The following is a 19,715-nucleotide window of genomic DNA, read 5'->3' on the forward strand; positions in this document are numbered from 1 at the left end:
CGTTGGACGAGTCAGGAAGACCATGTTCCTGAACAAGGCGTACGCCGTTATATGCCAAGTTCACAAGAGTATGGCCGTTGCTAGTGATGCAGGAAGACGATCGTGATGGCGTCTCTCAAGTGAACATAAATATTGGATCGTCGTACACGTTCTTGTTAACCAGCCAGCAACAGTCTTCGCTCACTATTCGCTTTCAACCGGTCCAAAGTCCAAGACGCTCAGTCTACATATTCCTCATTCAAGATGAAGGTCCAGGCTATCCTACCGTTCACTGCCCTGCTTGGCGCTGCTCTGGCCGCTCCTGCGCCAGTTGCCCGACAGGAAGGCGCCAGCTTCCCCATTACGGATATCATCGACACGGGTCTTACCATCAAGGAATATGCTGAACAGCTTGAGGCTGGTAATGTGCCCGAGCACGTTGCGCCTGCACTTTCGAAGCGCCAGTACAGCGGTGACACCTACAACCAGTTGACTGATGGAACTGCATGCCGCCCTGTCACCGTCATCTATGCTCGTGGTACAACACAGGAGGGCAACGTTGGATCACCTGATAGCGAGGGTCCTACCTTCTTCAATGCTCTTGCCAGCCGCCTCGGTGGAGCCAGCCGCATCGCTATCCAGGGTGTCACCTACCCTGCGAACGTCTTTGGTTTCCTTGCTGGAGGTGACTCTGCTGGTGCCACAACCATGTTCAACTTGATCAACACTGTAAGTGACACTTGAGGAGTTCTGAAGAAATGCTAACAGTGAGAAGGCCATCACCCAGTGCCCATCGACCAAGATCGTCGTTTCTGGCTACAGTCAAGGTGCCCAGCTTGTCCACACTGCCACACAGAGGCTCACAGCCGCTGCCGCTGCCAAAGTCAGCGCTGGTAAGTTCCACCATCTTAGACTTGGATTACAATACTGATCATAGTAGTCGTCACTTTTGGTGATGCTGATCGCGACGAGACATTCGGTAGAGTCGCTGCCTCCAAGGTCCTCATCATTTGCCACGATGGTGATAACATCTGTGACAACGGCATTATCATCACAGCTGAGCACCGAAACTACGAGATCGATGCTCCTGCTGCAGCTGCATTTGTTGCCAGCAAGGTCGCTTAGGCGGGTGCCACTCAATTGGTCCGCATTAATATACCTCGCTCCGTTGGCGACCCAGTCGATTATTTAGTCTGGAGTCATCGAGATATAACATAGTATTTAATTATGGCAAGATTAGCCGTTACTTCTCGAAAGATTTGTCCTGCTCAAACTCAAGACTGGCTCGACATAGCGGGACTGAAGCCTATAATTCAGCACAACATTGGAATGAAACCTCTAAAATTAACGGCAAAAGAAATCTCTTCTGTCAGAATTCGGGTTGGAACATTCAAGACATGGGCTCAAGAAAAGTTCCGTGGCTTGGCTACCAACTCTGAAGCGAAGGTTTGCAAAGCACCCACAGCTCTATTAAGACCCTACTTATGAGATCAATTGTGTGAATTTACAACTCAAGATCGACGAGCCAGCCCTTGCCTTCACCAAGTACAGCTGCATTTACCAACACAGTCTCCAACCATTTGCCATGCTTTCGAACTTGAGTTGCAACCCTATTGGTAACGATTTCCTCCAGCTTCTGAGGTGTCCAGTGCACCTTGGCTGCCCCACGGCCTTCATGGATGTGACCAAAGCAGCATAGCCTTGGTCGAGCCCTTTCCAACGCCTTGGCCAGCTTTTTGCATCCGCAGTGCTCCCCTCTCTTACTCACGTCGAGCCTATACCCAGACAGATAATCAAATGCAGGTGGACCGTGTGAGATAACAATGTCTACCCCTTCTGGCACAGTATTGCTACCCTTGTTAAACCTGTCTTCTTCATCGGCATACAGAAAGGCGAATTCTCCGAATTTGGGTGTATATGGCGTTGCATACACGGTGAAAAATCGTCCATCTTCCAAGGTGAAGGAATGTGTACCTTCATTCAGAAAGAAGATGCCGTGATCCTGTTGCGACTCGAGAAGTGAAAGACATTTTGCGCCGATTTTCATGTCGTCCTCGTCTTCAGCAAACTCCTCAAGTCACCTCGGGTCTAGATCCACATCGTGGTTACCAGCAATGACTAATTTGAGCTCGGCATCGATAGATTTGATGCTGTCGATGGCACGCTGGAAGCTTGGTAGGCCGCCGTACTCTGTGAGGTCGCCACAGTGGATGAATACGTCGACCTTAGGCGCAGGGTCTTCTGAAGAGTATGGCCATTCGTTGTGTGTGTCGGAGATGGCGAGGATACGAATTGATGGCATATTGACTTGGTGAGGTGGGTGGCCTTAGAAGACGGTCTCGGTTGTGTGAGTCAGAAAGTCTGATCCTGCAATGGGTCGCGGTGTAGATGAATAGGGTGAGTGGAACTGCGGGTTTTTTGTGGGCTTAATAAAAATACGTGTGACCCTGCGACAATACTTACCTGTAGCGTAGACCCTGATCCCCTGATCCGAAGTTGAGAGTGATCTTCTCTGTCCCAATCGACCACTAGATGGAGTCGATGGCTACCGAATGCTTGTAGTGACGACTACGTACAAAACCGTGGCATAGCCAAGGCTACATGACTGGGGTATAACTTAGAGTGACTGGGAAAGCACTGAATAACGACTGGGCGAAGAGAGGTCAATGCAGCGATATCTGAGGAGGGTTCTAAAATATTGATATGGCGTTGAGTTGTAGACTTCAAAACAACCTGAATAAAGTTTGACGTCGTTGCTGTCTCAAAAGTGTGCCTTTAGTTGATGTGTGGTGATCGTGATGAACGTGTCAGATCACTCATGGGATTCGCGACGCGCTCCAGCTTCTCACCCATCAAGAGCCTGATGGGTTTGCTCGAAAATTAGGTGACACCATTAGTGTAGCTAGACCAAACTGAGCATCTTACGCGTAATCTAGTTGATGTCGGAGCTCTCAACTTTTGTGTGTTAATCGTTGACCTTGTATGGTTTGCAGTTGTCATAATGGTACGAGATCTTGAGGTCAAATATAGACGAATAGGTATGCATCATTGATTCAAAGGTGTGTGTTAGCCTTCTTGGCCAGGTTCAATATCTATGGGAGAACCCTTTAGCTGATCACGTGATTGCGCGCTTTCTTGGCGCGTCGATCGTGGTTTCCAGTCCTCGATGTCTGCGCCAGCGACGCCACCACCTCCATACTCCGCACGACCAAAACGACCTATGAGTAACACACACTATGTTTAGGAACCCTCGAGAGAATCGCGAGCTCCCTGATACTGCTCGATTAATCCCATCAACGGGTCGTGCACCCTCGCCACCCCACTCCTCATCGAGAGTTGCGGACATGGCGGCCAAACCCATGGCAAAAAAAAGCCACGCCCAAAGGGAAACCAAGTCCTCCACCACCGAAACAGATGCAGACTACTCTGGTAGCCAAGAACTGGGGAGGCAAGACACCAGCGAACAGCGGCAGGAACAGACTTCGGCCGCAAGGTCCCGCGAACGGCAACATTATGGCTTTTTTCAAGAAAGCCGAGGATATCAACAATCGTATATTTCTGCAGGAACGTGGCTCAAATCCGATCATCGAGCTTGACAGCACGGAGGAGGACGTAGGCTGGAGCGATGAGGTCGCGGCTGCCAGCGGCGTCATCTCCTCGGCAAGCGACGACGCGACGCGATATAACGAGAGTGGGGGGAGCAACAAGAAGAGGAAGTTGGACGATGAAGCGCTGGTCTCCGCGTGTTCTCCGCCCCCTCCGGAGGCTGTCATTGCCCCAGCTGCTGAAGCTCTACCATGCAAAGCACCGGAGCTCCCGAAGCCCCGGACAAAGTCTGGCCCATTTGTGGACGACTCAGACGATGATGATGAGGGAGCTGAATTGCTTATTCCTAGACGAGGTACGATCAAGCAGGAGCCTACTGAAGATTTGCGAAGTTCTAAAACCCAGGAGGACTCAGCACACCCTGATGACGCAGAACCGACAGCCGATCACAGACCGCTCATCTTAAAAACTGAAGACACATCGCAATTTGAACTTGATGAGTTCGATGAGGCCGATCTTGAGGATGACGAGCTTTTGGAGGGTGAAGAGTACGATGAGCGGCGATGGATGAAAGAACAGAGGAAGCTAGAGATTGAAGCAGCAGGTTTCGAGGGCGATCCAGACGACTTCGATGCACCTTCCCTATTTCCCAACGAAACGAACGACGATGACTCGACCGACGAAGCGACCGACGCCACCACACCTACATGCCCGTTGTGCAACAGCAGCTTGGCAGGCTTGTCGGAACAAGAGAGCTCTGTGCACGTCAATGCGTGCTTGGACGGGAAGCCAATACCATTGCCTTCAACACCAAGGTCAGAGCGTGATAGTATACCTACGCCTATGACGACGGCAAAGGCTTTCAAGCGGCCAGTAAGGCCACCAAGAGAGGCACAAGCAAATCCATTTCAACTTGGAGCTAAGAAGGAAGGAGGATCAACATCTGCATTCTCAAAGCTGATGGCCGGTCACGCTGAAGATGCTGCATGGGCGACAGCTGCAGCGGCCAACAATGCGGCTAGAGGCAAACCGTCGTTCGAGCGCACATGTCCGTTCTACAAAATCATGCCTGGCTTCTTCATAGCTGTCGATGCCTTCCGCTATGGGGCAGTCAAGGGCCAGAATGCCTATTTCCTTAGCCACTTCCACAGCGACCACTACATCGGCTTGACCTCGTCTTGGTCACATGGTCCCATCTACTGCAGCAAGGTGACTGGTAACCTTGTAAGACAGCAACTGCGCGTTGACCCCAAGTGGGTTGTTGATCTAGAGTTCGAAAAGAAGACTGAGATTCCAGGCACTGACGGCGTCCACTGTACCATGATTTCGGCGAACCATTGTCCTGGTAGTTCCCTGTTTCTTTTCGAAAAAGAGATCAACAAAGGCCCGAAACTGAAGCTGCAGCGAGTCCTCCACTGCGGCGACTTTCGAGCGTGCCAGATGCATATCGAGCATCCTCTCTTACGACCAGATGTTATCGATGCAGTCAGTGGCACGAATAGACAACAAAAGCTTGATGTATGCTACCTCGACACAACTTACCTTACGCCAAAATACGCATTTCCGCCTCAGCAGCAAGTTATACAAGCATGCGCAGATATGTGCGTCTCACTTAATAAGGTTCGAGCCGACGAGACCGACGCTTGGGAGCAGATGAAGCGCGATCGTGCCGGCGCTGGTATGGCCAAGTTTGTGCGCAAGACTTCAACAGACGACCCCACAGAGCCACCCAAGTCGCCGAATCGCGGTCGTCTCCTGGTGATAGTAGGAACATACAGTATTGGTAAAGAGCGCATTTGCGTCGGAATCGCCAAAGCCCTTGGGTCACTCATATATGCACCACCCAATAAACAGCGCATCTGCCGCGCTCTTGAGGACCCCGAGCTCAATGCACTATTCACTACCGATCCACGGAAGGGACAGGTGCACATGACACCTCTCTTTGAGATCCGTGCTGATACTTTGGACGACTATCTTCGCGACTACGCAGATGTGTTCTCTCGTGCCGTCGGCTTCCGACCCAGTGGCTGGAACTACCGGCCGCCAAACTCGCGACTTACAGATTCACCTCTAGTGTCTACTGTTCTACACTCGTCGAATTGGAAGAGCGCATTCTCAATGAAAGATCTCACACCCCAGCGTGGCAGCACAGGGCGCGCATCCTGCTTTGGCGTCCCATACTCCGAGCATAGCTCTTTCAGGGAGCTGACGATGTTCTGCTGTGCGCTCAATATCGACAAGATCATTCCAACGGTTAACGTTGGAAGTGCGAAAAGCAGGGAGAAGATGAAGGTTTGGTGCGAGAAATGGGCGGCAGACAAGAAGAAGAACGGGTTATTCAGGTTAGGTGAGGATGGTTGGTGTTGATTCGGCTCGAGGATAGCATGGTGTTACAGACATTGGAGGTGCGGTACAGGCATCGTTGGTTCGTCAGACCTCGAGGGATAGTTCGCTGTGACGCTGTCATCCGAGACATCAAACCGAACACTTGACCTGCTTGTCCCAGAAACAAAAGTAAGCTACTCGCGGTTCAATTGAGCAGTGACCTCCAATACTCTACAGATGTTCCGAGCCCACCCCTATCCTCCAGATACCTATACTGATCCACGAACCATCGACACGCCTTACTCGAGTGTCAAGCGAGGCGTTCCACTCCAAGCTAGGTGTCTACTATAGGAGACTAACCGCACAGGCCAACCCCACGTTCACGATGGGCCGCTGACTCTACGACTCTCTTCGAATTGGGGCAAGTGAATCGAGTGCTTCGATGAATGACGCTAGTGTAGCTGAGGATGCGAAAGAATCAGATGACATTTAGTGATGATCAGCTACGAGCAAGCATGTTTAAAGTTGTTCTGAAAATGGAAGAGAAGGATGACTTCAAAAGAGTGAGATGCATAGAGAGCGGCCAAGACGCGCAACTGGCAATGCTCTCTACGGATGATGAACATCATTAAAGGACAGTGCTATCTCCCGTGGTAGCCTGACTCGATTCGATGTGGAGTATATCGGCTGATGTGTTGGTGGTCCAAGCCAATATGCTCCTATTGTATACTAACCTCTCGGTATCTGGCAGCGCCAGGAGATCATATCCACTCGGCAGCCTCCACCGTACGTAGTGGGTCGCCTGACATGTCTTTGCGCGTTGTCCCAGCGAGAGAACGCCGGATTTGGACCGCGACCTTGCCGCTGTCATTCAATTGGGTTTCCCCTTTTGTGTCACTGCGATTGCTCTTTGGGCGGTCTTGCGCGAGTTGATCGACCGCAACCAGACAAAAGTATGTTCAGTAGCATGTTCGGAAGGTACCGGGGGGATCTGCACCGTAAGAAGTGCCGGGTGCTGAAGATCGGTACCAAAAGCAAAGAAAGAGTACAAGAATCCCGACAGCATGGCGCGATGCTCACAGGGTACGACAACGTGGGAACGTGATCGACGTGAAAGCTGCTTGCGTACTGCTCGACTAAGCGTTCTGGCGTACTTTCCTTCGGCCCGCCTCATGGTCCTAGCATTGGGTTTGCGCCAACGTTTCGTTAGTGCACTGATATTTGAGCATAGCGCGCTGTGATGTATAGTTGTGCGTTGTAAGATCGTATCAATGGCTGTGGACTGAATACCGGTGACATCGCGCATGGCTGCTGGGTTGAGCTGCTAACACGGCATTTAAGCTTACCCTAGTCCAAGAGCGAGCGCATTCGAGTCCCGGCATTTGGTTCCGAATGGTGTTTCAAGTCATCTTAGCAGGGTGATGGGACATCAAGCACGTGTTTCAGCCCACGCTGTAACACATACACAAGAAGGCTCATGAATTGAGTTCATCTCCGCAAGTATGATCAGCGAAGCAAGGTCCTCTCGCCTCCAGTTTTGTGGTCGCTTGTGCGACAATTTGCTCGATGGCATAAACGAGATGTGGCTTGCTCCATCGCGGACCAAATTCTGAAAGGGCAGCTCTTGTCGAAATGAGCTTGTCGCATGTCCACCATGACCGGGACGCCTCTAGCGTCTCAACGATTTACTCGTCTGTCAGAGGCTAGCGTACCAGTTGCGACCAACGCAATGGTAGGTTTCCTCCAGCTCTGCAAACATAGTTTTACAACTCTCGGGTTGATGACACCGAGGTGGCTCATGGGATTTCACGATTCATGGTGCTTTCCCAACATCAGCAGAATCAGTTGACGCAGCCGAGTGTTGACAGCGGACAAACGGGAGACCCATTCATTTGCTACGCGCGAGTCAGAACGAGTCAGAAAAGTCTAGACATCGCTTCGTGTGGTTCGGATTGTAGGTCGCCGACATGCACTGTGTAAGTCCATTGTCTGTGTGAGATGCGATGACAAGAAGTTGGCCTAGAAATCCGCGAAATTCCGATCTTCGCTGTACCACACTCCACGTGGTGGCGGCGATCCGGTGTGAAGTCGGCATGGCATAGGTAGGTTGGTTGCAGAAAGTCTCTGTGCCCAGGCCAAGACCCACGCACGTGGAAGGCGGCGGGTTCCTCGGGACGCATCATCGCGACATCGCCGCCAACGCCTTCAGATCCCCCGCACAACATGGGTAATTTTCGCCGGGTTAGGAGGTAGAACATATGGCAACGAACCATTTTGTATCTGACTCTCGTAGCCGGATTGACAAGTTCTAAATCTGCTTGGCTCGCCACAGCTACGCATCGGTACCTACCGAGGCATAAAGCACTTGCGGCTTCTGCACGTCCGGCAGCCCGTGTCTGCATCTTCTAGCGGACCACGTTGCCTCTTATTAACGAAGGAAGATTCTATTTCCCGAAAGGGGGGTCTCCGTCATTAGCGATAAGCCGCTGCACGCCATCCCGCCCTTCGATGCGAGCACAATCTGGGGAGGCAAATGGTCCCCTGAGGCTCAACCATCAGCTGCACTGGTCGTGCAGCTTCAGGATTTGTTTGGCAACTGCAGGCTGGTATACTGATACATCATATCAAATGCACACATTCGGGATCATCGCTGCGAAAGATTCATAATTCGGTACGCTTACAGCGTCATCTTCGAAAACGGGATGCCGCTCCTATTCTCGGTCCACTTTTTAGTGTTCAGGGTCCTAATGGGCTGGCGCTCCCGGTGCCCTCTCCTCGCTTCAGGGTAGCATGGCTCTAGATCGAGACTCGAAGTTTCATATGAGGGTGGCGCTTCCTTGAGGCTTGAGCTCCCGTCACTGGTGCCCTGTCTGACACCCGACGCCTAACGCCGTGGAAGAGATTTGACGGATATACTTACTGCAGTGTGGGCCCATTCCGTCACGATTTTTCGAACATCTCGACATCATTCCATTGCCTACATGCCCAAGTCCTAGGGCCACTGGACGTGTATGAGTGACCTGCAGCGAACATGAGGTATCTTCAGTTACTGCTTCCATTCCTGGCTTGGATCTCTCTCGGACTTGCTCAATCATCTCCACTAGAAGTGGCTGTTGCCCAGCTCTCACCATGCGCGGTAAGTTTCGATCGGGAGGAATACGAGCATTTCTGACTATTAGCAGCAATCGTGCTTGAAAGCTGCCACGGAAGTGTCGATTTGTGGAGCTACTGACCTCGCATGCATATGCACAAATGCGAAGTTACAGAGCGACGTGGGGACGTGCTTGCTATCGTCTTGCACGCTCAGAGAAGCCTTGGGTATGTGGCGAAATCATCTGAATGATTTCAATAATTCTAACAGCTTCGTAGTCACGAAGAATGTCACTGCAACAGCATGCCATGCACCAGTACGGGACAAGAGTGAGAGTGCTCGACTCTTGAACACCATTCTTTCCGTCATCAGCGTCGCCTGCGGTCTGACAAGGCTCACCTACAAAGCAATATACTCCATGGCGGAATTGGGGTGGGACGACTACACCATAATCCTGACACTATTCGCCGGTGTGCCAAGTGTTGTTTTAATTGACCGGGCTTCCCTACCAGCTGGACTTGGAAAAGATACCTGGACGTTACCTTTCGCAACAATCACCGAGTTCGTACGCGTGCTATACGTATTGGAGATCCTGTACTTCTTTCACATAACGCTACTGAAGCTCACGCTCCTGCTATTCTTTTTGCGGATCTTCCCAAGGACCATCATTAGGAATCTCTTGAAAGGCACTATTGTCTTCACGATATTATGGGGCCTTACCTTCGTTATAGTTGCTATCTTCCAATGTCGACCCATCAGTCACTACTGGACGAATTGGGACAAGGAGCACAACGATGGCCATTGCATCAATGTGAATGCGCTAGCTTGGAGTAATGCCATCATAAGTATCGTACTCGATTTCTGGATGCTATTCCTCCCTCTATATGAGGTCTTCAACCTGCAGCTGTCATGGCGCAAGAAGATAAGTGTGGCAGTCATGTTCCTCGTCGGCACGTTGTAAGTTACTACAGCTCAAACTTGGTAGATTCATTGCTAATCTCCTCCAGTGTCACGGTTGTATCTTGCCTCCGTCTCAAATCACTTGTCAACTTTGCCGCCTCCACAAACCCAACCTGGGACCAAGTCGAAGTAGTCAATTGGTCGAACATCGAAATCAACACAGGCATCATCTGCGCATGCCTTCCCACCATCCGCGTCATGCTCGTCCGATTCTTCCCCAGCATCATGGGAACAACAAAAGCCTCCAGTCAAGCATATCACGCGAAGTACGGGTACGGGAACGGAAGCCGTGGGCTGGGCAATACCGTAGGGAGCAAGGGCGGGCAGATGAGCGCGCGCGGCGTAAATGAAATCACCTACACGAAGACATTCGAGGTGCAACATGCAGACAACGACGAGATGGAGTTGATGCAGGTGGATGAGTTTGGAAAAACGAGTCCAAAGGCAAGGAGTAGTAATACGAGTATAATAAGCTTGTAGACTAACAATCAATATCAGATTGTGTTCTGTTCAAAATAGTTCAATGCTGCTCTCACTTAGATCGAACCGTGTTGAAAAATCTCCACGTCTTTCACGACTGCGACTAATGCATGTTCTGATGCTTACCGACGACCAGATACGCGTTTCAACAATGAACCCAGTTGCTAACTTCAATCGCACAGCGAGAGAACAATGGATGCTTGTCACTGGCCAAGAAGCTTTCAAATTACACGACTGAAACCGTTTCTGCATCAAACCTATCTGTCAAGTTTAGTCATCCGTAGCACAAGCTCATCGGTTTAACCTTTCGACTACCTGCTGCGGTTATACGATCGTTTCACACAGCGGCTTTTACACTGGAACTCCTGTTTCTTTCTCTCTAATGTTTCCACCACTCTTACTTTATGCAGAGAACGAACAGCCGACCGGTAGCACAATTTGCCGTGGCATAATTATTTGTGAAGAAGTCAAAGAGCTAAGACTACTTAGGCGATGAATGTGCTAGCCCCTTGGTAGAGGATGAGATCAAATGGGCCGAGACTATATGAGAGGCATATGGAGCACAATCACTCCAGTTTCCGGGGAGCTTCCATGATATATGTCACGTGACCACACACGTAGAGGAGATGCATCCCACAACCTTCCCAAGACTGTAACAGAAGCTCCATTTGCTATGCCGCAACCTTGCTTTATGCTTAAAGGTACGCTTTTGGGTTTTCACGGCACAATTTTACCGGCTACCTAATCTACCACTACATCATTACTTCTTGGGTGACATCTTGTTTGTCCTACTAAAGGCTGCACTTCGCGTGGGTTTCAACAATGTTGTGGCCAAATGTACCTGCTACAATGCGACCGTAGATTCCAAAAGATCGAGCTAAGAATACGAGCCCATTTAAGTGAAAGACGCCAGGAGAGGCGACAAGATTCAAGGGTCACGATAAAATGTTATTCCAGTTCCTGATATATGTGTGAAACATTCTGATTTTGAAGATGACATCATCTCTATACGCCGTCCTGCCGTGAGTTTGCACTTGCAGTACTCAGATACTGCAACCAAAATGCCCTAGGGTTAATTTTGGAATGGGTTTATAGCGTGAAGATGTACTAGAAACAAGGAAGGCGACTATAAGTGCGAGTCTACGGTAGTTACAATGTGATGAAGTTGTTACACTCGAGCAGTTATCAACATTACCTCTATTAGGTCTCTGCACGTTGCCACAATTGACCAACCACGAAATCATAACACTCTCTACCCTTTGGCGATTGGACAACTGTCGTGGAGAGTACTCCCTTGACATGTTGCTAGCCACGCCGGAGAGCACTATAAGGACTGCCTTTGTCACACGAACACAAGTTGGAGGTAACATATTATCTTATAGAGAGTGAACTGTCACTACAATACAAACCGGAGACCTGGCTATATTGGATGTCAATGGACTTGCAGTTCCCGAAAGGGATAGAACAGCAGTAAACCAGTCTCGGTTTCTATTTTATCCACACAATGTGCGTCTCGTCACACAGACTGTGCAAAGTGTCGATGTATAGAAAGCTAATCAACAGTTTGCTTGTCTTTGAAGTAACGTGGTGATTAAAAGTGAGACACTAAGCACGCATCTGTATCCCTTATGAGGTGGTTCAAATATGTCATAGTCAATTGTGACAGCTGTTGTATTGAGACGATCTTCTAGTGTAGTTTCTATAAAGTGCACAACGCGATAACGAGTGAGCAAGCATATTCTAGCTTTTGAGGATTCTTTCAATGACTGTCTCTGCTTCTCTTTAGGCCTCAGTCTCCTGCTTAGGAATCTCAACTTCGCGGCTGGCGTAAACATCCTGCCTGGCGGTCTCGACAATCTGGCACTTGTAGGCAGGGAAACTGCGGGCTGAGACCTTAGCTTCGAATATCTCATCCAACTCCTCGAGTGAGCGACCCTTTGGCTCGGGAACGCAAAAGTAGAAGAAGATGACGCAGAGGAAGTTAGATCCGGCCCAGATATATGTGTATTTTGGTCCCTGGTTATCATGTGAGAAATTGTTCATCATTCGAGAGAAATGCACTTACCCAGTTCAAATCCTGAGGATTGACGAAGTATGGCGAGCAAAAGCCAACCAGCCAGGCGAGGAAGTAGCCCAAAGCGTTCGCGCTGCCAACTGTCCAGGCGCGTAGTCGTGAGCTCACAAGTTCGTTGGCCATAGGAAACGATGCTACACCGACACATGCATCGTAGAAGAACATGAAAAGCGCTGTGAAAGCAACCAGGACATTACCAGTGGCGATGGAGTTCGGACTGACACTTGCCGCGATACCGCAAGCAAGTTCACAGAAGCCGCAGGTCAAAGCACCAAAGATGATGAGGGATCTTCGACCAACCCATCGTTTCATGGCATAGATACCACAGTGAACACCGAACCAGCCGATGCAGGCATTCATGATGGAGTACTCAAAAGCCTTGGTGATGCCGGCAATGCTGAAGAAGTAGGTCTGATACCCGATGAAGAACCAGACGCCGGATGCCGTCTGGGAGGCTATCATACCGTAGGATAGAAGAGTGCGTCGAAGATCGTTGCCACGGAACATGTCCATGAATGATGTGGTTTTCGCAAGGCGCGTCTCCTCTTCAACTCCACGCAGCATTTCAGACCACTCGAGTTCGAGTTCCTCACCATGATCCTCACGCATCCTCATCAAAGACTCACGAGCCTCTTCAGTTTGACCGCGGTGTAGCAACCAGCCTAGAAAGTGTCAGCGAACTTCCACTTGTTCTATAGAAGAGGGTAGGTACGCACGAGGGGATTCTGGTACAAAGAAGAGGCCGATAGCCAAAATCGTGGGAACGATGTATAGACACGCCAGCGGGATGCGGTAGCTTCGCTTATCCATGTAGCTCTTGGTGTAGTTATCAATCAACGATCCAATGATCGAACCGAAGTTAACATAGTACGCAAAGAGTGCGACAAGAACACTACGAGTTTGGTCAGTACATAGTCAACACAAGGCATGTATTCAATCCTTACCCTCGAAGATGGGCAGGTGCTGCCTCAGTCGCATATACTGTTGAAAACGTGGTGAGATATCCATTGGCAAGACCAAGGATCAGTCTTCCAACGTAAAGAGCACCCGCAGAACTCGAGCCAACCTGAATTGCAACCGCAATAGCGTTTAGGATACACGCAAGCCAGAGACCTGTCTTTCTTCCAAAGTATTTCGAAAACAGACCGGCTGATATAGCAGAGACAAAGCTCCCAAGACTCATCAGAGAAGTCATGAGTTGTTGAACAGTGGACTAGAGCATAGTAAGTCTTACTTCTACGACCGACGTGATGGTTACTTACGTCAATGCCATAGCCAAAGGGACTGGTGGGGTCTTCGAAGCCAAACACCTTCAAGAAGCCGGGCATAGCTTGGAAACCACCCACAGCCGCTGTGTCAATGCCATACTGCATGTTTGCAATTGAGACAATGGCACAAATCGCCAGACATTTTCGGTTCGCCCATAGCGAGGTTTCTTTGAGTGCCACCATGTCTGTTTGACGACCGCTGTCGATCCTCGTCGATGAGAGGGAATTGGAGCGAAGTGATCTTGAGGAATAAGAGAGGAAGAAGAGAAAGAACCATTTGAACCTTGAGCGGCAAAGCCCCCACCAAGCGCACCATAGAGCTGCAGGGCATAGATGCTAGGTACCGGTATACTGTGCCGTTAGCTAGTTGCATTGGACTAGTGGCTAGACTCAAGGAAGGTCTCATGTTTCCTGGGGATCATGAAGCAGGATGCAGTGGCGGCTCGGAGCGGTCGCAATGCGGTATGCCTGCAAGTCAAGCGACGGGACTTGGAGGGAACGTGCTATCGCGGACATATGGCTCGCTTATGCGCTTCACATTCGATCGGGAGGCCGTCGACGTTGATTCTGAGGAGACCCCAAATGCCGCTTACCGAATATGGAAGCGATATGCACGTGTGCACGAGCGGCAATTATCCATGCAACCCATGTACATGTTCAGGATGACACTTGGCGTGCATTATCGCATGACCATCGGGAAAAAACTGGGTCTGAAGTTGTCGCATGGCCAATAGGCCAATTTCTACGAGAACACAACGCCGTGGACTGCAGCCTTCTGGAAATCACCCCAGCCTGCCAGGGTCCAGTCTCATCGGGGTCTAGGCGTAGTAGGTGCTGAGCCTGAACTTGCTGTCCCCATCGTACTTACTCAGATCCTTCAGAGCCTGCCTTCCTTCCCGAATGACGGTGTGCTTGATATCCGGGTTCCGTGGCTCAAATCTTACTTGGAAGGGATTTGGCCGCCAGTTTGATCCGTCACTGAAGGCTATTAATCAGCTGTCCACGAAAGAGATGACCAATTTACTTACGAGTAATCGAATATGTCGACTGGAATCGCATGTCCAGTCGTTGCATCAAGAGCAGGTGCAATTTTGAAGGCCCATGCCAGGCGACATACGCTAAGATATGCGCCTTGCTCAGCCAGAAACTTTAGTGTGGTCAGCTCGCGGTTGTACGTTAATCAGTCAGTGTTTTTACCTGACCGGCGCATGATCTTCGGCCCCAGCCAAATGTCATGTATCCCTTCCCGACTGGGAAAGGGCGAGCATCTGGAGTATCTAGATAGCGTCGAGGGTTGAAACGGTCAGGCTCAGGGAAGTCGCGATCGTTGTGGTGTATGGCCCATACGTTGCCTTGGACCCAACAGCCTCGAGGTATCAAGTAACCGTTCCAGATATCGTCCTGTGTTGGTGCATGCGGCATACCACCCACAATCGCAACCGAACGCCAGCGAAGAACTTCTTTGACAAAGGCACGCATGTATGGCAGATCGTCATCCGCTCCAGGACTACGTGACGAGCCTACCACGCGATCTAACTCTTCCCATGCGGGCTTCAGAGTCTCTGGGAAAGCTCGCATGGCAAGTACTGCGGTTATGAGTGTGCTTGCAGTGGTGTCAGCACCGGCCCCCAAAAGATTTGCCGCAAGACCAGCGATCTCAAGCTGATGCAGGTTGTACTTGGGTGCCTCTTTAAAGACCAGCTTTGAGTAATTATCTTGCTCACGCTCATTTGCCTCTTCTGCAAGGGCGTAAAAGAAGTCGACGCCGGTATGTTTTGGAACCGCAGCTTGACCCATGCCGTGTTTCCAGGGAGCCATCCAGTTGGGAAATTTTGCAAGCACTGTTGATTTCGCCCCTGTTAGCCTCTCTGTCTAATATGAAGGGTTTGAGATAACTCACCAGGGAACGTTTCCATGAGACGCGGGAAGTCCTTTGCAGGCACTGCCAATTCAGCAGCTTTATGCATTATGTCAATGACTTCGGTTATGAGAGGATCTTTGGTGTCGGCAACACGTCGACCAAAACCAATGATGGAAACTACACTTGTTGCATAGCGCTCGAAATGAGCAACGTAGTCATCTGGTGAAGTCAGGAGATCACAAGTAGAGACCTTGCTCTCGTCATCTTGTAAGTTCCTGTAGTTTTGCACCTTATGGTTGTGAGACTAAAGTTCAACTACACGAAGCTCGTCAAAATACCTGATGTACGCCAACGCCAAGATGGGTCAGCTTCCGGTGATCTCGAAATCGCTCTCGCTGCTGCTTTGTGATCGTGTACATGTTCAGCATGTTCCACTGTCCCGCACCGAGTTCGGCAAAGATGAGCATTCTCGGGCGGGAGCAGTAGATTCCCGCGCGCTTGACTAAGATCTCATGGGCGGACCAAGCATCGTTGATCCAAACAGTTGGGTTCCTAAGGCACTTTTTTAACAACAGTACGTGGGCAGCATTGATCAGGACCCTGACCTTCCGATCCAGAATGTGATGACTGGGGAATTATATTGTTTTGAAATCTGTTCCATGAGGTACCACGGCTTCACGTCGGGCAAGCTGAAAGTGTTTCCAATAATTGGCCATGGGCGTGGACCAGGTGGCTGTAACGGTGTGTGTCAGCAAGGGCCTTGTGGTGAACGGTCAATGTTACCATCTTCTGCCTCTTGCGTAGCATGTGCACATAGTCAACGGCCACCGCAAGAATGACAGCCCCAATTAGCGATATGAACCACGACTGAACAGTAACCATCGTGATGTATGATCCCACTAGGTGTGTATGTGTGTAAGGGGATAGATGTAGCTAGCCATTGGTTGCTGAACGCGTACTCAAGTACCTAGAGCGTAGCTGACATTCGAGCATACTAAACAACCTTGATACCCAAATGTCGCGCCGCTCGCGGCTGTTCCCTACTTGCTCAGCCGAATTTGCTAGTCCATTCCTACAAGGTGCCCATGTACCTCCTGCATAATTGTCACTGGGCGGTTCCTTGCACAACGTTTAGTGTCGGAAGACCTGAATGCAACATTCCCAGATGGAAAGAAGACCGGGCACCCACAAATTGCAGCGGCAGGCAAAATTTCCGCATCGAATACGATTCGGTCCTTGCTGTGCCGGGTGAGAGGAGTGTGTGGTGTAGATTTTTGAGGCGCATGCGGGCTGAGGAACGGAACGATCCTGCTGGAGCAGGCGGGGCCGACGGAGATCCATTGTCTGATGCGTGATTGGCCATCCTGCCGCGTTAGCCTCGCAGAGTCGGTCAATTATATTTACAGGGTCGACACGGGCCATGAGCGTCCAGGGTCGACAACATGAACGGCCCTTCTCCCTCTGTGCTGTGACGCTCCCGAGATCCACCCGCCATACGGATGCATGCTCGACGTGTCCCATAATCACAAATTGAAATAGCGCACCAATCACGGCACACCCCGCCCGCATCCGTGGTATCGCTGTGCTAGCGATGGGCGCGCTTCAATCGCGATATCCGAACGCGCGGTCTCGAATGAACGGTAAGAGCGATGTGCAAGATTCGCTGAGTATGGTAAATGCTGAACATAGGTAAGCATCATCACTGACAGCAAATGAGTCTGCATATATCTGGAACCATCAAGTCCTATGCAGACCCCTCTCCAGCCAATGACTGGCAAAGTCCCAGTTAAGATCATTGAACCGCCGTGCGGTGAAGTGACAGACCGTCTCCTTCAAAATTTAAGCATTCTAGGCCGCGTGGCAGTGGCCACTGAGCGACCAGCGCCTGCAGCATGCAGCTGCTCCACCGTGTGCTTCAGGTACATACATATTACATACGCCGGTGTGAAGTCAGGCCACGGCGGCTCCATTCGGCCCATCGCACGGGAGGATCAGGATCTCTGAAGGGCCATGATGCGCCGCGCTCGGCGCCACCTCGTCTCCAGTCACCTCGGTGGTGTGCGTAGGCCAGGAGACTGTGCTTCAAAAAATCGCAGGCGATACTGCCAGTGCAACACTTCCAGGGCATGAGGCGGCTGGCAACCTCTCCCTTGGCACGGCGTGATTTCATCTGTTTAATATTGTGAAAGCGCCCAGTGTAGCTTGTGCTTGAATCGGTACCACCGTTCGCTTTGTACGATCCCATCTGACCGCTATCGACAATCATGGGAGACACCAACGGCCCAAAGATCATCGTGACACTATGGGTCCTGACGGTGCTCCCGTTGGTGTTCATGCTTCTTCGCTTCTACTGTAAAGCACGATATTCAAAACTGTTTGGATGGGATGACACGCTGCTTGCGGTTGCTTGGGTAATATTAACTTTCTTCGCACCCGCTCTCGTTAACACTGTGACAGGTTCTCTCACTGAACTACACCATCTTTCTGCAGATCTCGATCAGATACGGCATTGGCCAGCGCTTTAACGACATCGAAGACAAGAGTGTCTTACCCACAGGTATATACTACATGTACATTGGCGAGACCTTTGGCCTGTTTTCTGTACCTCTCAGCAAGGCATCTTTTTGTGTCACTCTTCTGCGTCTCACGGTCATCCAATGGCAAAAACAACTCCTATGGTTCATCATAGTCACCGTGCAGCTCACGTTCTATGCTACAGCGATCATGACATGGGTGCAATGCACCCCATTTCGAAAGCTGTGGGACTTGGAAACGCCAGGAACGTGCTGGGATAATCGCATCGTCATCTACTTTAGCATGTTCGTTGGTGGTAAGTTTTGCAGGTGATTGAGTCTACAGACAAATGTTGACTGAGGTAGCCTATTCTTCCTTGATGGATTTTCTTCTCGCGATATGTCCGTGCCTCATCATCCACAAGCTGCAGATGAAACGCCGCGAGAAGTGGAACATCATTCTGGCGATGAGCATGGGGTGCTTGTAAGCCAGCAACACCGTGAAATACAAGGGTGTACGACTAACACAACTTAGAGCCGGTGTTGCGTGCGCCGTGAAGACCGCATATCTACCTTTGATCGGAACATGGGCCGACTTCACCTACAACATCGGCGATGTTCTCATCTGGGCCATCACCGAGTCCGCCATCACCATCATGGCCGCCTCCATTCCCTTCATGCGTCTTATGGTCCAAGACTTCACCAGTCGCGGCGACAGCAAAGGCCCGAGCTTCGGCAACACCGGCTCATATCGACTGGAGGACACACCACGCTCGGGGCGGAGAATAGGTATGAGGACCGATATCTCAGCGCAGAAGAAAGGCCTGGACACAATAGCACTCGAGGGCGATGATCAGAGCGACAGAAGCATCCTCAGAGACGCGAAGGACTGCGATCGAATCACCACGACTCGTGAAGTCACGGTTGCTTATAGTGAGCATGGCGATGACTCCAGCGCCGATGATCGAGTGGCAAGAATGTCGTAGGTGGGAAACCGTTTCGTTGGTCAGGTGCTGCATCAGTGGCCGGTTCACACTGCAGCGCGCACGCCACACTTGACTATTCCGTTGCATCTATCATATTCATAATGTTAATCCAATCTCATTCACATGACTCATTGCGTGGTAAGTATAAAACGGCGTTTAACACAGGTAGTTGATCTCTAGGACAAGTAACTATACACTTAAACCCTAGTAAAGGAATGTTTGATTAAAGGACAGAGGGAACAAAGAAGAGTGTGCATACTTGAACAGTCCTCCTCACTGCATTTTCATAGTCTATCAATACATCAGAATGTCAACAGTAGTAGACATGTCTATCAATGGCTTCAATCGCTTGTTTTTTGCCCTTGTAGACTGACCATCTACAGGAACCTGACCCACTACGGTATGGCTACACTATTGCTCATGTCTTCACCAAGGATTACCCGTCAACACAAGCCGTAGGATTCACGTCTACGGTCAGAGTACTGCCTAGTCAAAATAACAAGTGAAACAATGAAGAGAGTAATTTTAGGACCACGAGGCAAAAACCGTACCACTGCCCTGCAGCTCAGAACCATCCACTCCGGCAGTAGGTGTTCAAAGCCAATGAAGTACACGTATCTCATAACAAGTCA

General features: G+C 50.4%; 7 protein-coding genes across 7 annotated transcripts; 4 read left to right on the plus strand and 3 right to left on the minus strand.

Annotated features, from left to right (window-relative positions):
• Positions 1-100: 100 nt before the first annotated feature.
• On the plus strand, positions 101-1,294 carry C7974DRAFT_160499 (cutinase-domain-containing protein). The gene is made up of 3 exons (XM_046135944.1): positions 101-708; positions 755-872; positions 920-1,294. Exons 1-3 carry the CDS (start codon positions 244-246, stop codon positions 1,102-1,104), a joined length of 768 nt encoding a protein of 255 aa, XP_045999649.1. The 5' UTR covers positions 101-243; the 3' UTR covers positions 1,105-1,294.
• Positions 1,295-1,483: 189 nt separating this feature from the next.
• C7974DRAFT_307688 (Ser/Thr protein phosphatase family protein) lies at positions 1,484-2,281 on the minus strand (the record flags this gene model as incomplete). The annotated part of the gene is made up of 2 exons (XM_046138141.1): positions 1,484-2,050; positions 2,078-2,281. 2 exons carry the CDS (start codon positions 2,279-2,281, stop codon positions 1,484-1,486), a joined length of 771 nt encoding a protein of 256 aa, XP_045999650.1.
• A 934-nt stretch (positions 2,282-3,215) lies between these two features.
• On the plus strand, positions 3,216-5,892 carry C7974DRAFT_433053 (DNA repair metallo-beta-lactamase-domain-containing protein; the record flags this gene model as incomplete). The annotated part of the gene is made up of 2 exons (XM_046144889.1): positions 3,216-3,373; positions 3,447-5,892. 2 exons carry the CDS (start codon positions 3,216-3,218, stop codon positions 5,890-5,892), a joined length of 2,604 nt encoding a protein of 867 aa, XP_045999651.1.
• Positions 5,893-8,567: 2,675 nt separating this feature from the next.
• Positions 8,568-10,396, plus strand: C7974DRAFT_160532 (uncharacterized protein). Its single transcript, XM_046135945.1, has 4 exons — positions 8,568-8,986; positions 9,033-9,168; positions 9,220-9,898; positions 9,949-10,396. The coding sequence occupies exons 1-4, from the start codon at positions 8,882-8,884 to the stop codon at positions 10,379-10,381; spliced, it is 1,353 nt and encodes a 450-aa protein (XP_045999652.1). The 5' UTR covers positions 8,568-8,881; the 3' UTR covers positions 10,382-10,396.
• Positions 10,397-12,163: 1,767 nt separating this feature from the next.
• C7974DRAFT_307367 (general substrate transporter) lies at positions 12,164-13,906 on the minus strand (the record flags this gene model as incomplete). Its single annotated transcript, XM_046138125.1, has 5 exons — positions 12,164-12,397; positions 12,447-13,117; positions 13,172-13,347; positions 13,400-13,668; positions 13,718-13,906. 5 exons carry the CDS (start codon positions 13,904-13,906, stop codon positions 12,164-12,166), a joined length of 1,539 nt encoding a protein of 512 aa, XP_045999653.1.
• Positions 13,907-14,541: 635 nt separating this feature from the next.
• Positions 14,542-16,320, minus strand: C7974DRAFT_307997 (cytochrome P450 98A3; the record flags this gene model as incomplete). Its single annotated transcript, XM_046138152.1, has 6 exons — positions 14,542-14,701; positions 14,752-14,870; positions 14,921-15,564; positions 15,624-15,873; positions 15,923-16,136; positions 16,190-16,320. Coding segments are annotated over 6 exons (1,518 nt in total), but the record flags the coding sequence as incomplete, so codon positions are not given.
• A 1,256-nt stretch (positions 16,321-17,576) lies between these two features.
• Positions 17,577-19,398, plus strand: C7974DRAFT_391600 (uncharacterized protein). The gene is made up of 4 exons (XM_046141594.1): positions 17,577-17,995; positions 18,042-18,414; positions 18,464-18,581; positions 18,633-19,398. The coding sequence occupies exons 1-4, from the start codon at positions 17,849-17,851 to the stop codon at positions 19,081-19,083; spliced, it is 1,089 nt and encodes a 362-aa protein (XP_045999655.1). The 5' UTR covers positions 17,577-17,848; the 3' UTR covers positions 19,084-19,398.
• Positions 19,399-19,715: the final 317 nt, after the last annotated feature.

This window comes from Boeremia exigua, assembly GCF_020726555.1.
Source record: "Boeremia exigua strain MPI-SDFR-AT-0100 chromosome Unknown C7974scaffold_4, whole genome shotgun sequence".
Classification (NCBI taxonomy): Eukaryota; Fungi; Ascomycota; class Dothideomycetes; order Pleosporales; family Didymellaceae; genus Boeremia; species Boeremia exigua.

Excerpts from the sequence above, each read along its gene's own strand:
- C7974DRAFT_160532 (XM_046135945.1), top strand. The coding sequence starts at position 8,882 with ATGAGGTATCTTCAGTTACTGCTTCCATTCCTGGCTTGGATCTCTCTC. Across the intron at positions 8,987-9,032 it reads CCCAGCTCTCACCATGCGCG|CAATCGTGCTTGAAAGCTGC; the intron begins GTAAGTTTCGAT and ends GACTATTAGCAG. Across the intron at positions 9,899-9,948 it reads ATGTTCCTCGTCGGCACGTT|TGTCACGGTTGTATCTTGCC; the intron begins GTAAGTTACTAC and ends AATCTCCTCCAG.
- C7974DRAFT_391600 (XM_046141594.1), top strand. The coding sequence starts at position 17,849 with ATGGGAGACACCAACGGCCCAAAGATCATCGTGACACTATGGGTCCTG. Across the intron at positions 17,996-18,041 it reads CGCTGCTTGCGGTTGCTTGG|GTTCTCTCACTGAACTACAC; the intron begins GTAATATTAACT and ends ACACTGTGACAG. Across the intron at positions 18,415-18,463 it reads CTTTAGCATGTTCGTTGGTG|CCTATTCTTCCTTGATGGAT; the intron begins GTAAGTTTTGCA and ends TGACTGAGGTAG.
- C7974DRAFT_160499 (XM_046135944.1), top strand. The coding sequence starts at position 244 with ATGAAGGTCCAGGCTATCCTACCGTTCACTGCCCTGCTTGGCGCTGCT. Across the intron at positions 709-754 it reads TGTTCAACTTGATCAACACT|GCCATCACCCAGTGCCCATC; the intron begins GTAAGTGACACT and ends AACAGTGAGAAG. Across the intron at positions 873-919 it reads CGCTGCCAAAGTCAGCGCTG|TCGTCACTTTTGGTGATGCT; the intron begins GTAAGTTCCACC and ends TGATCATAGTAG.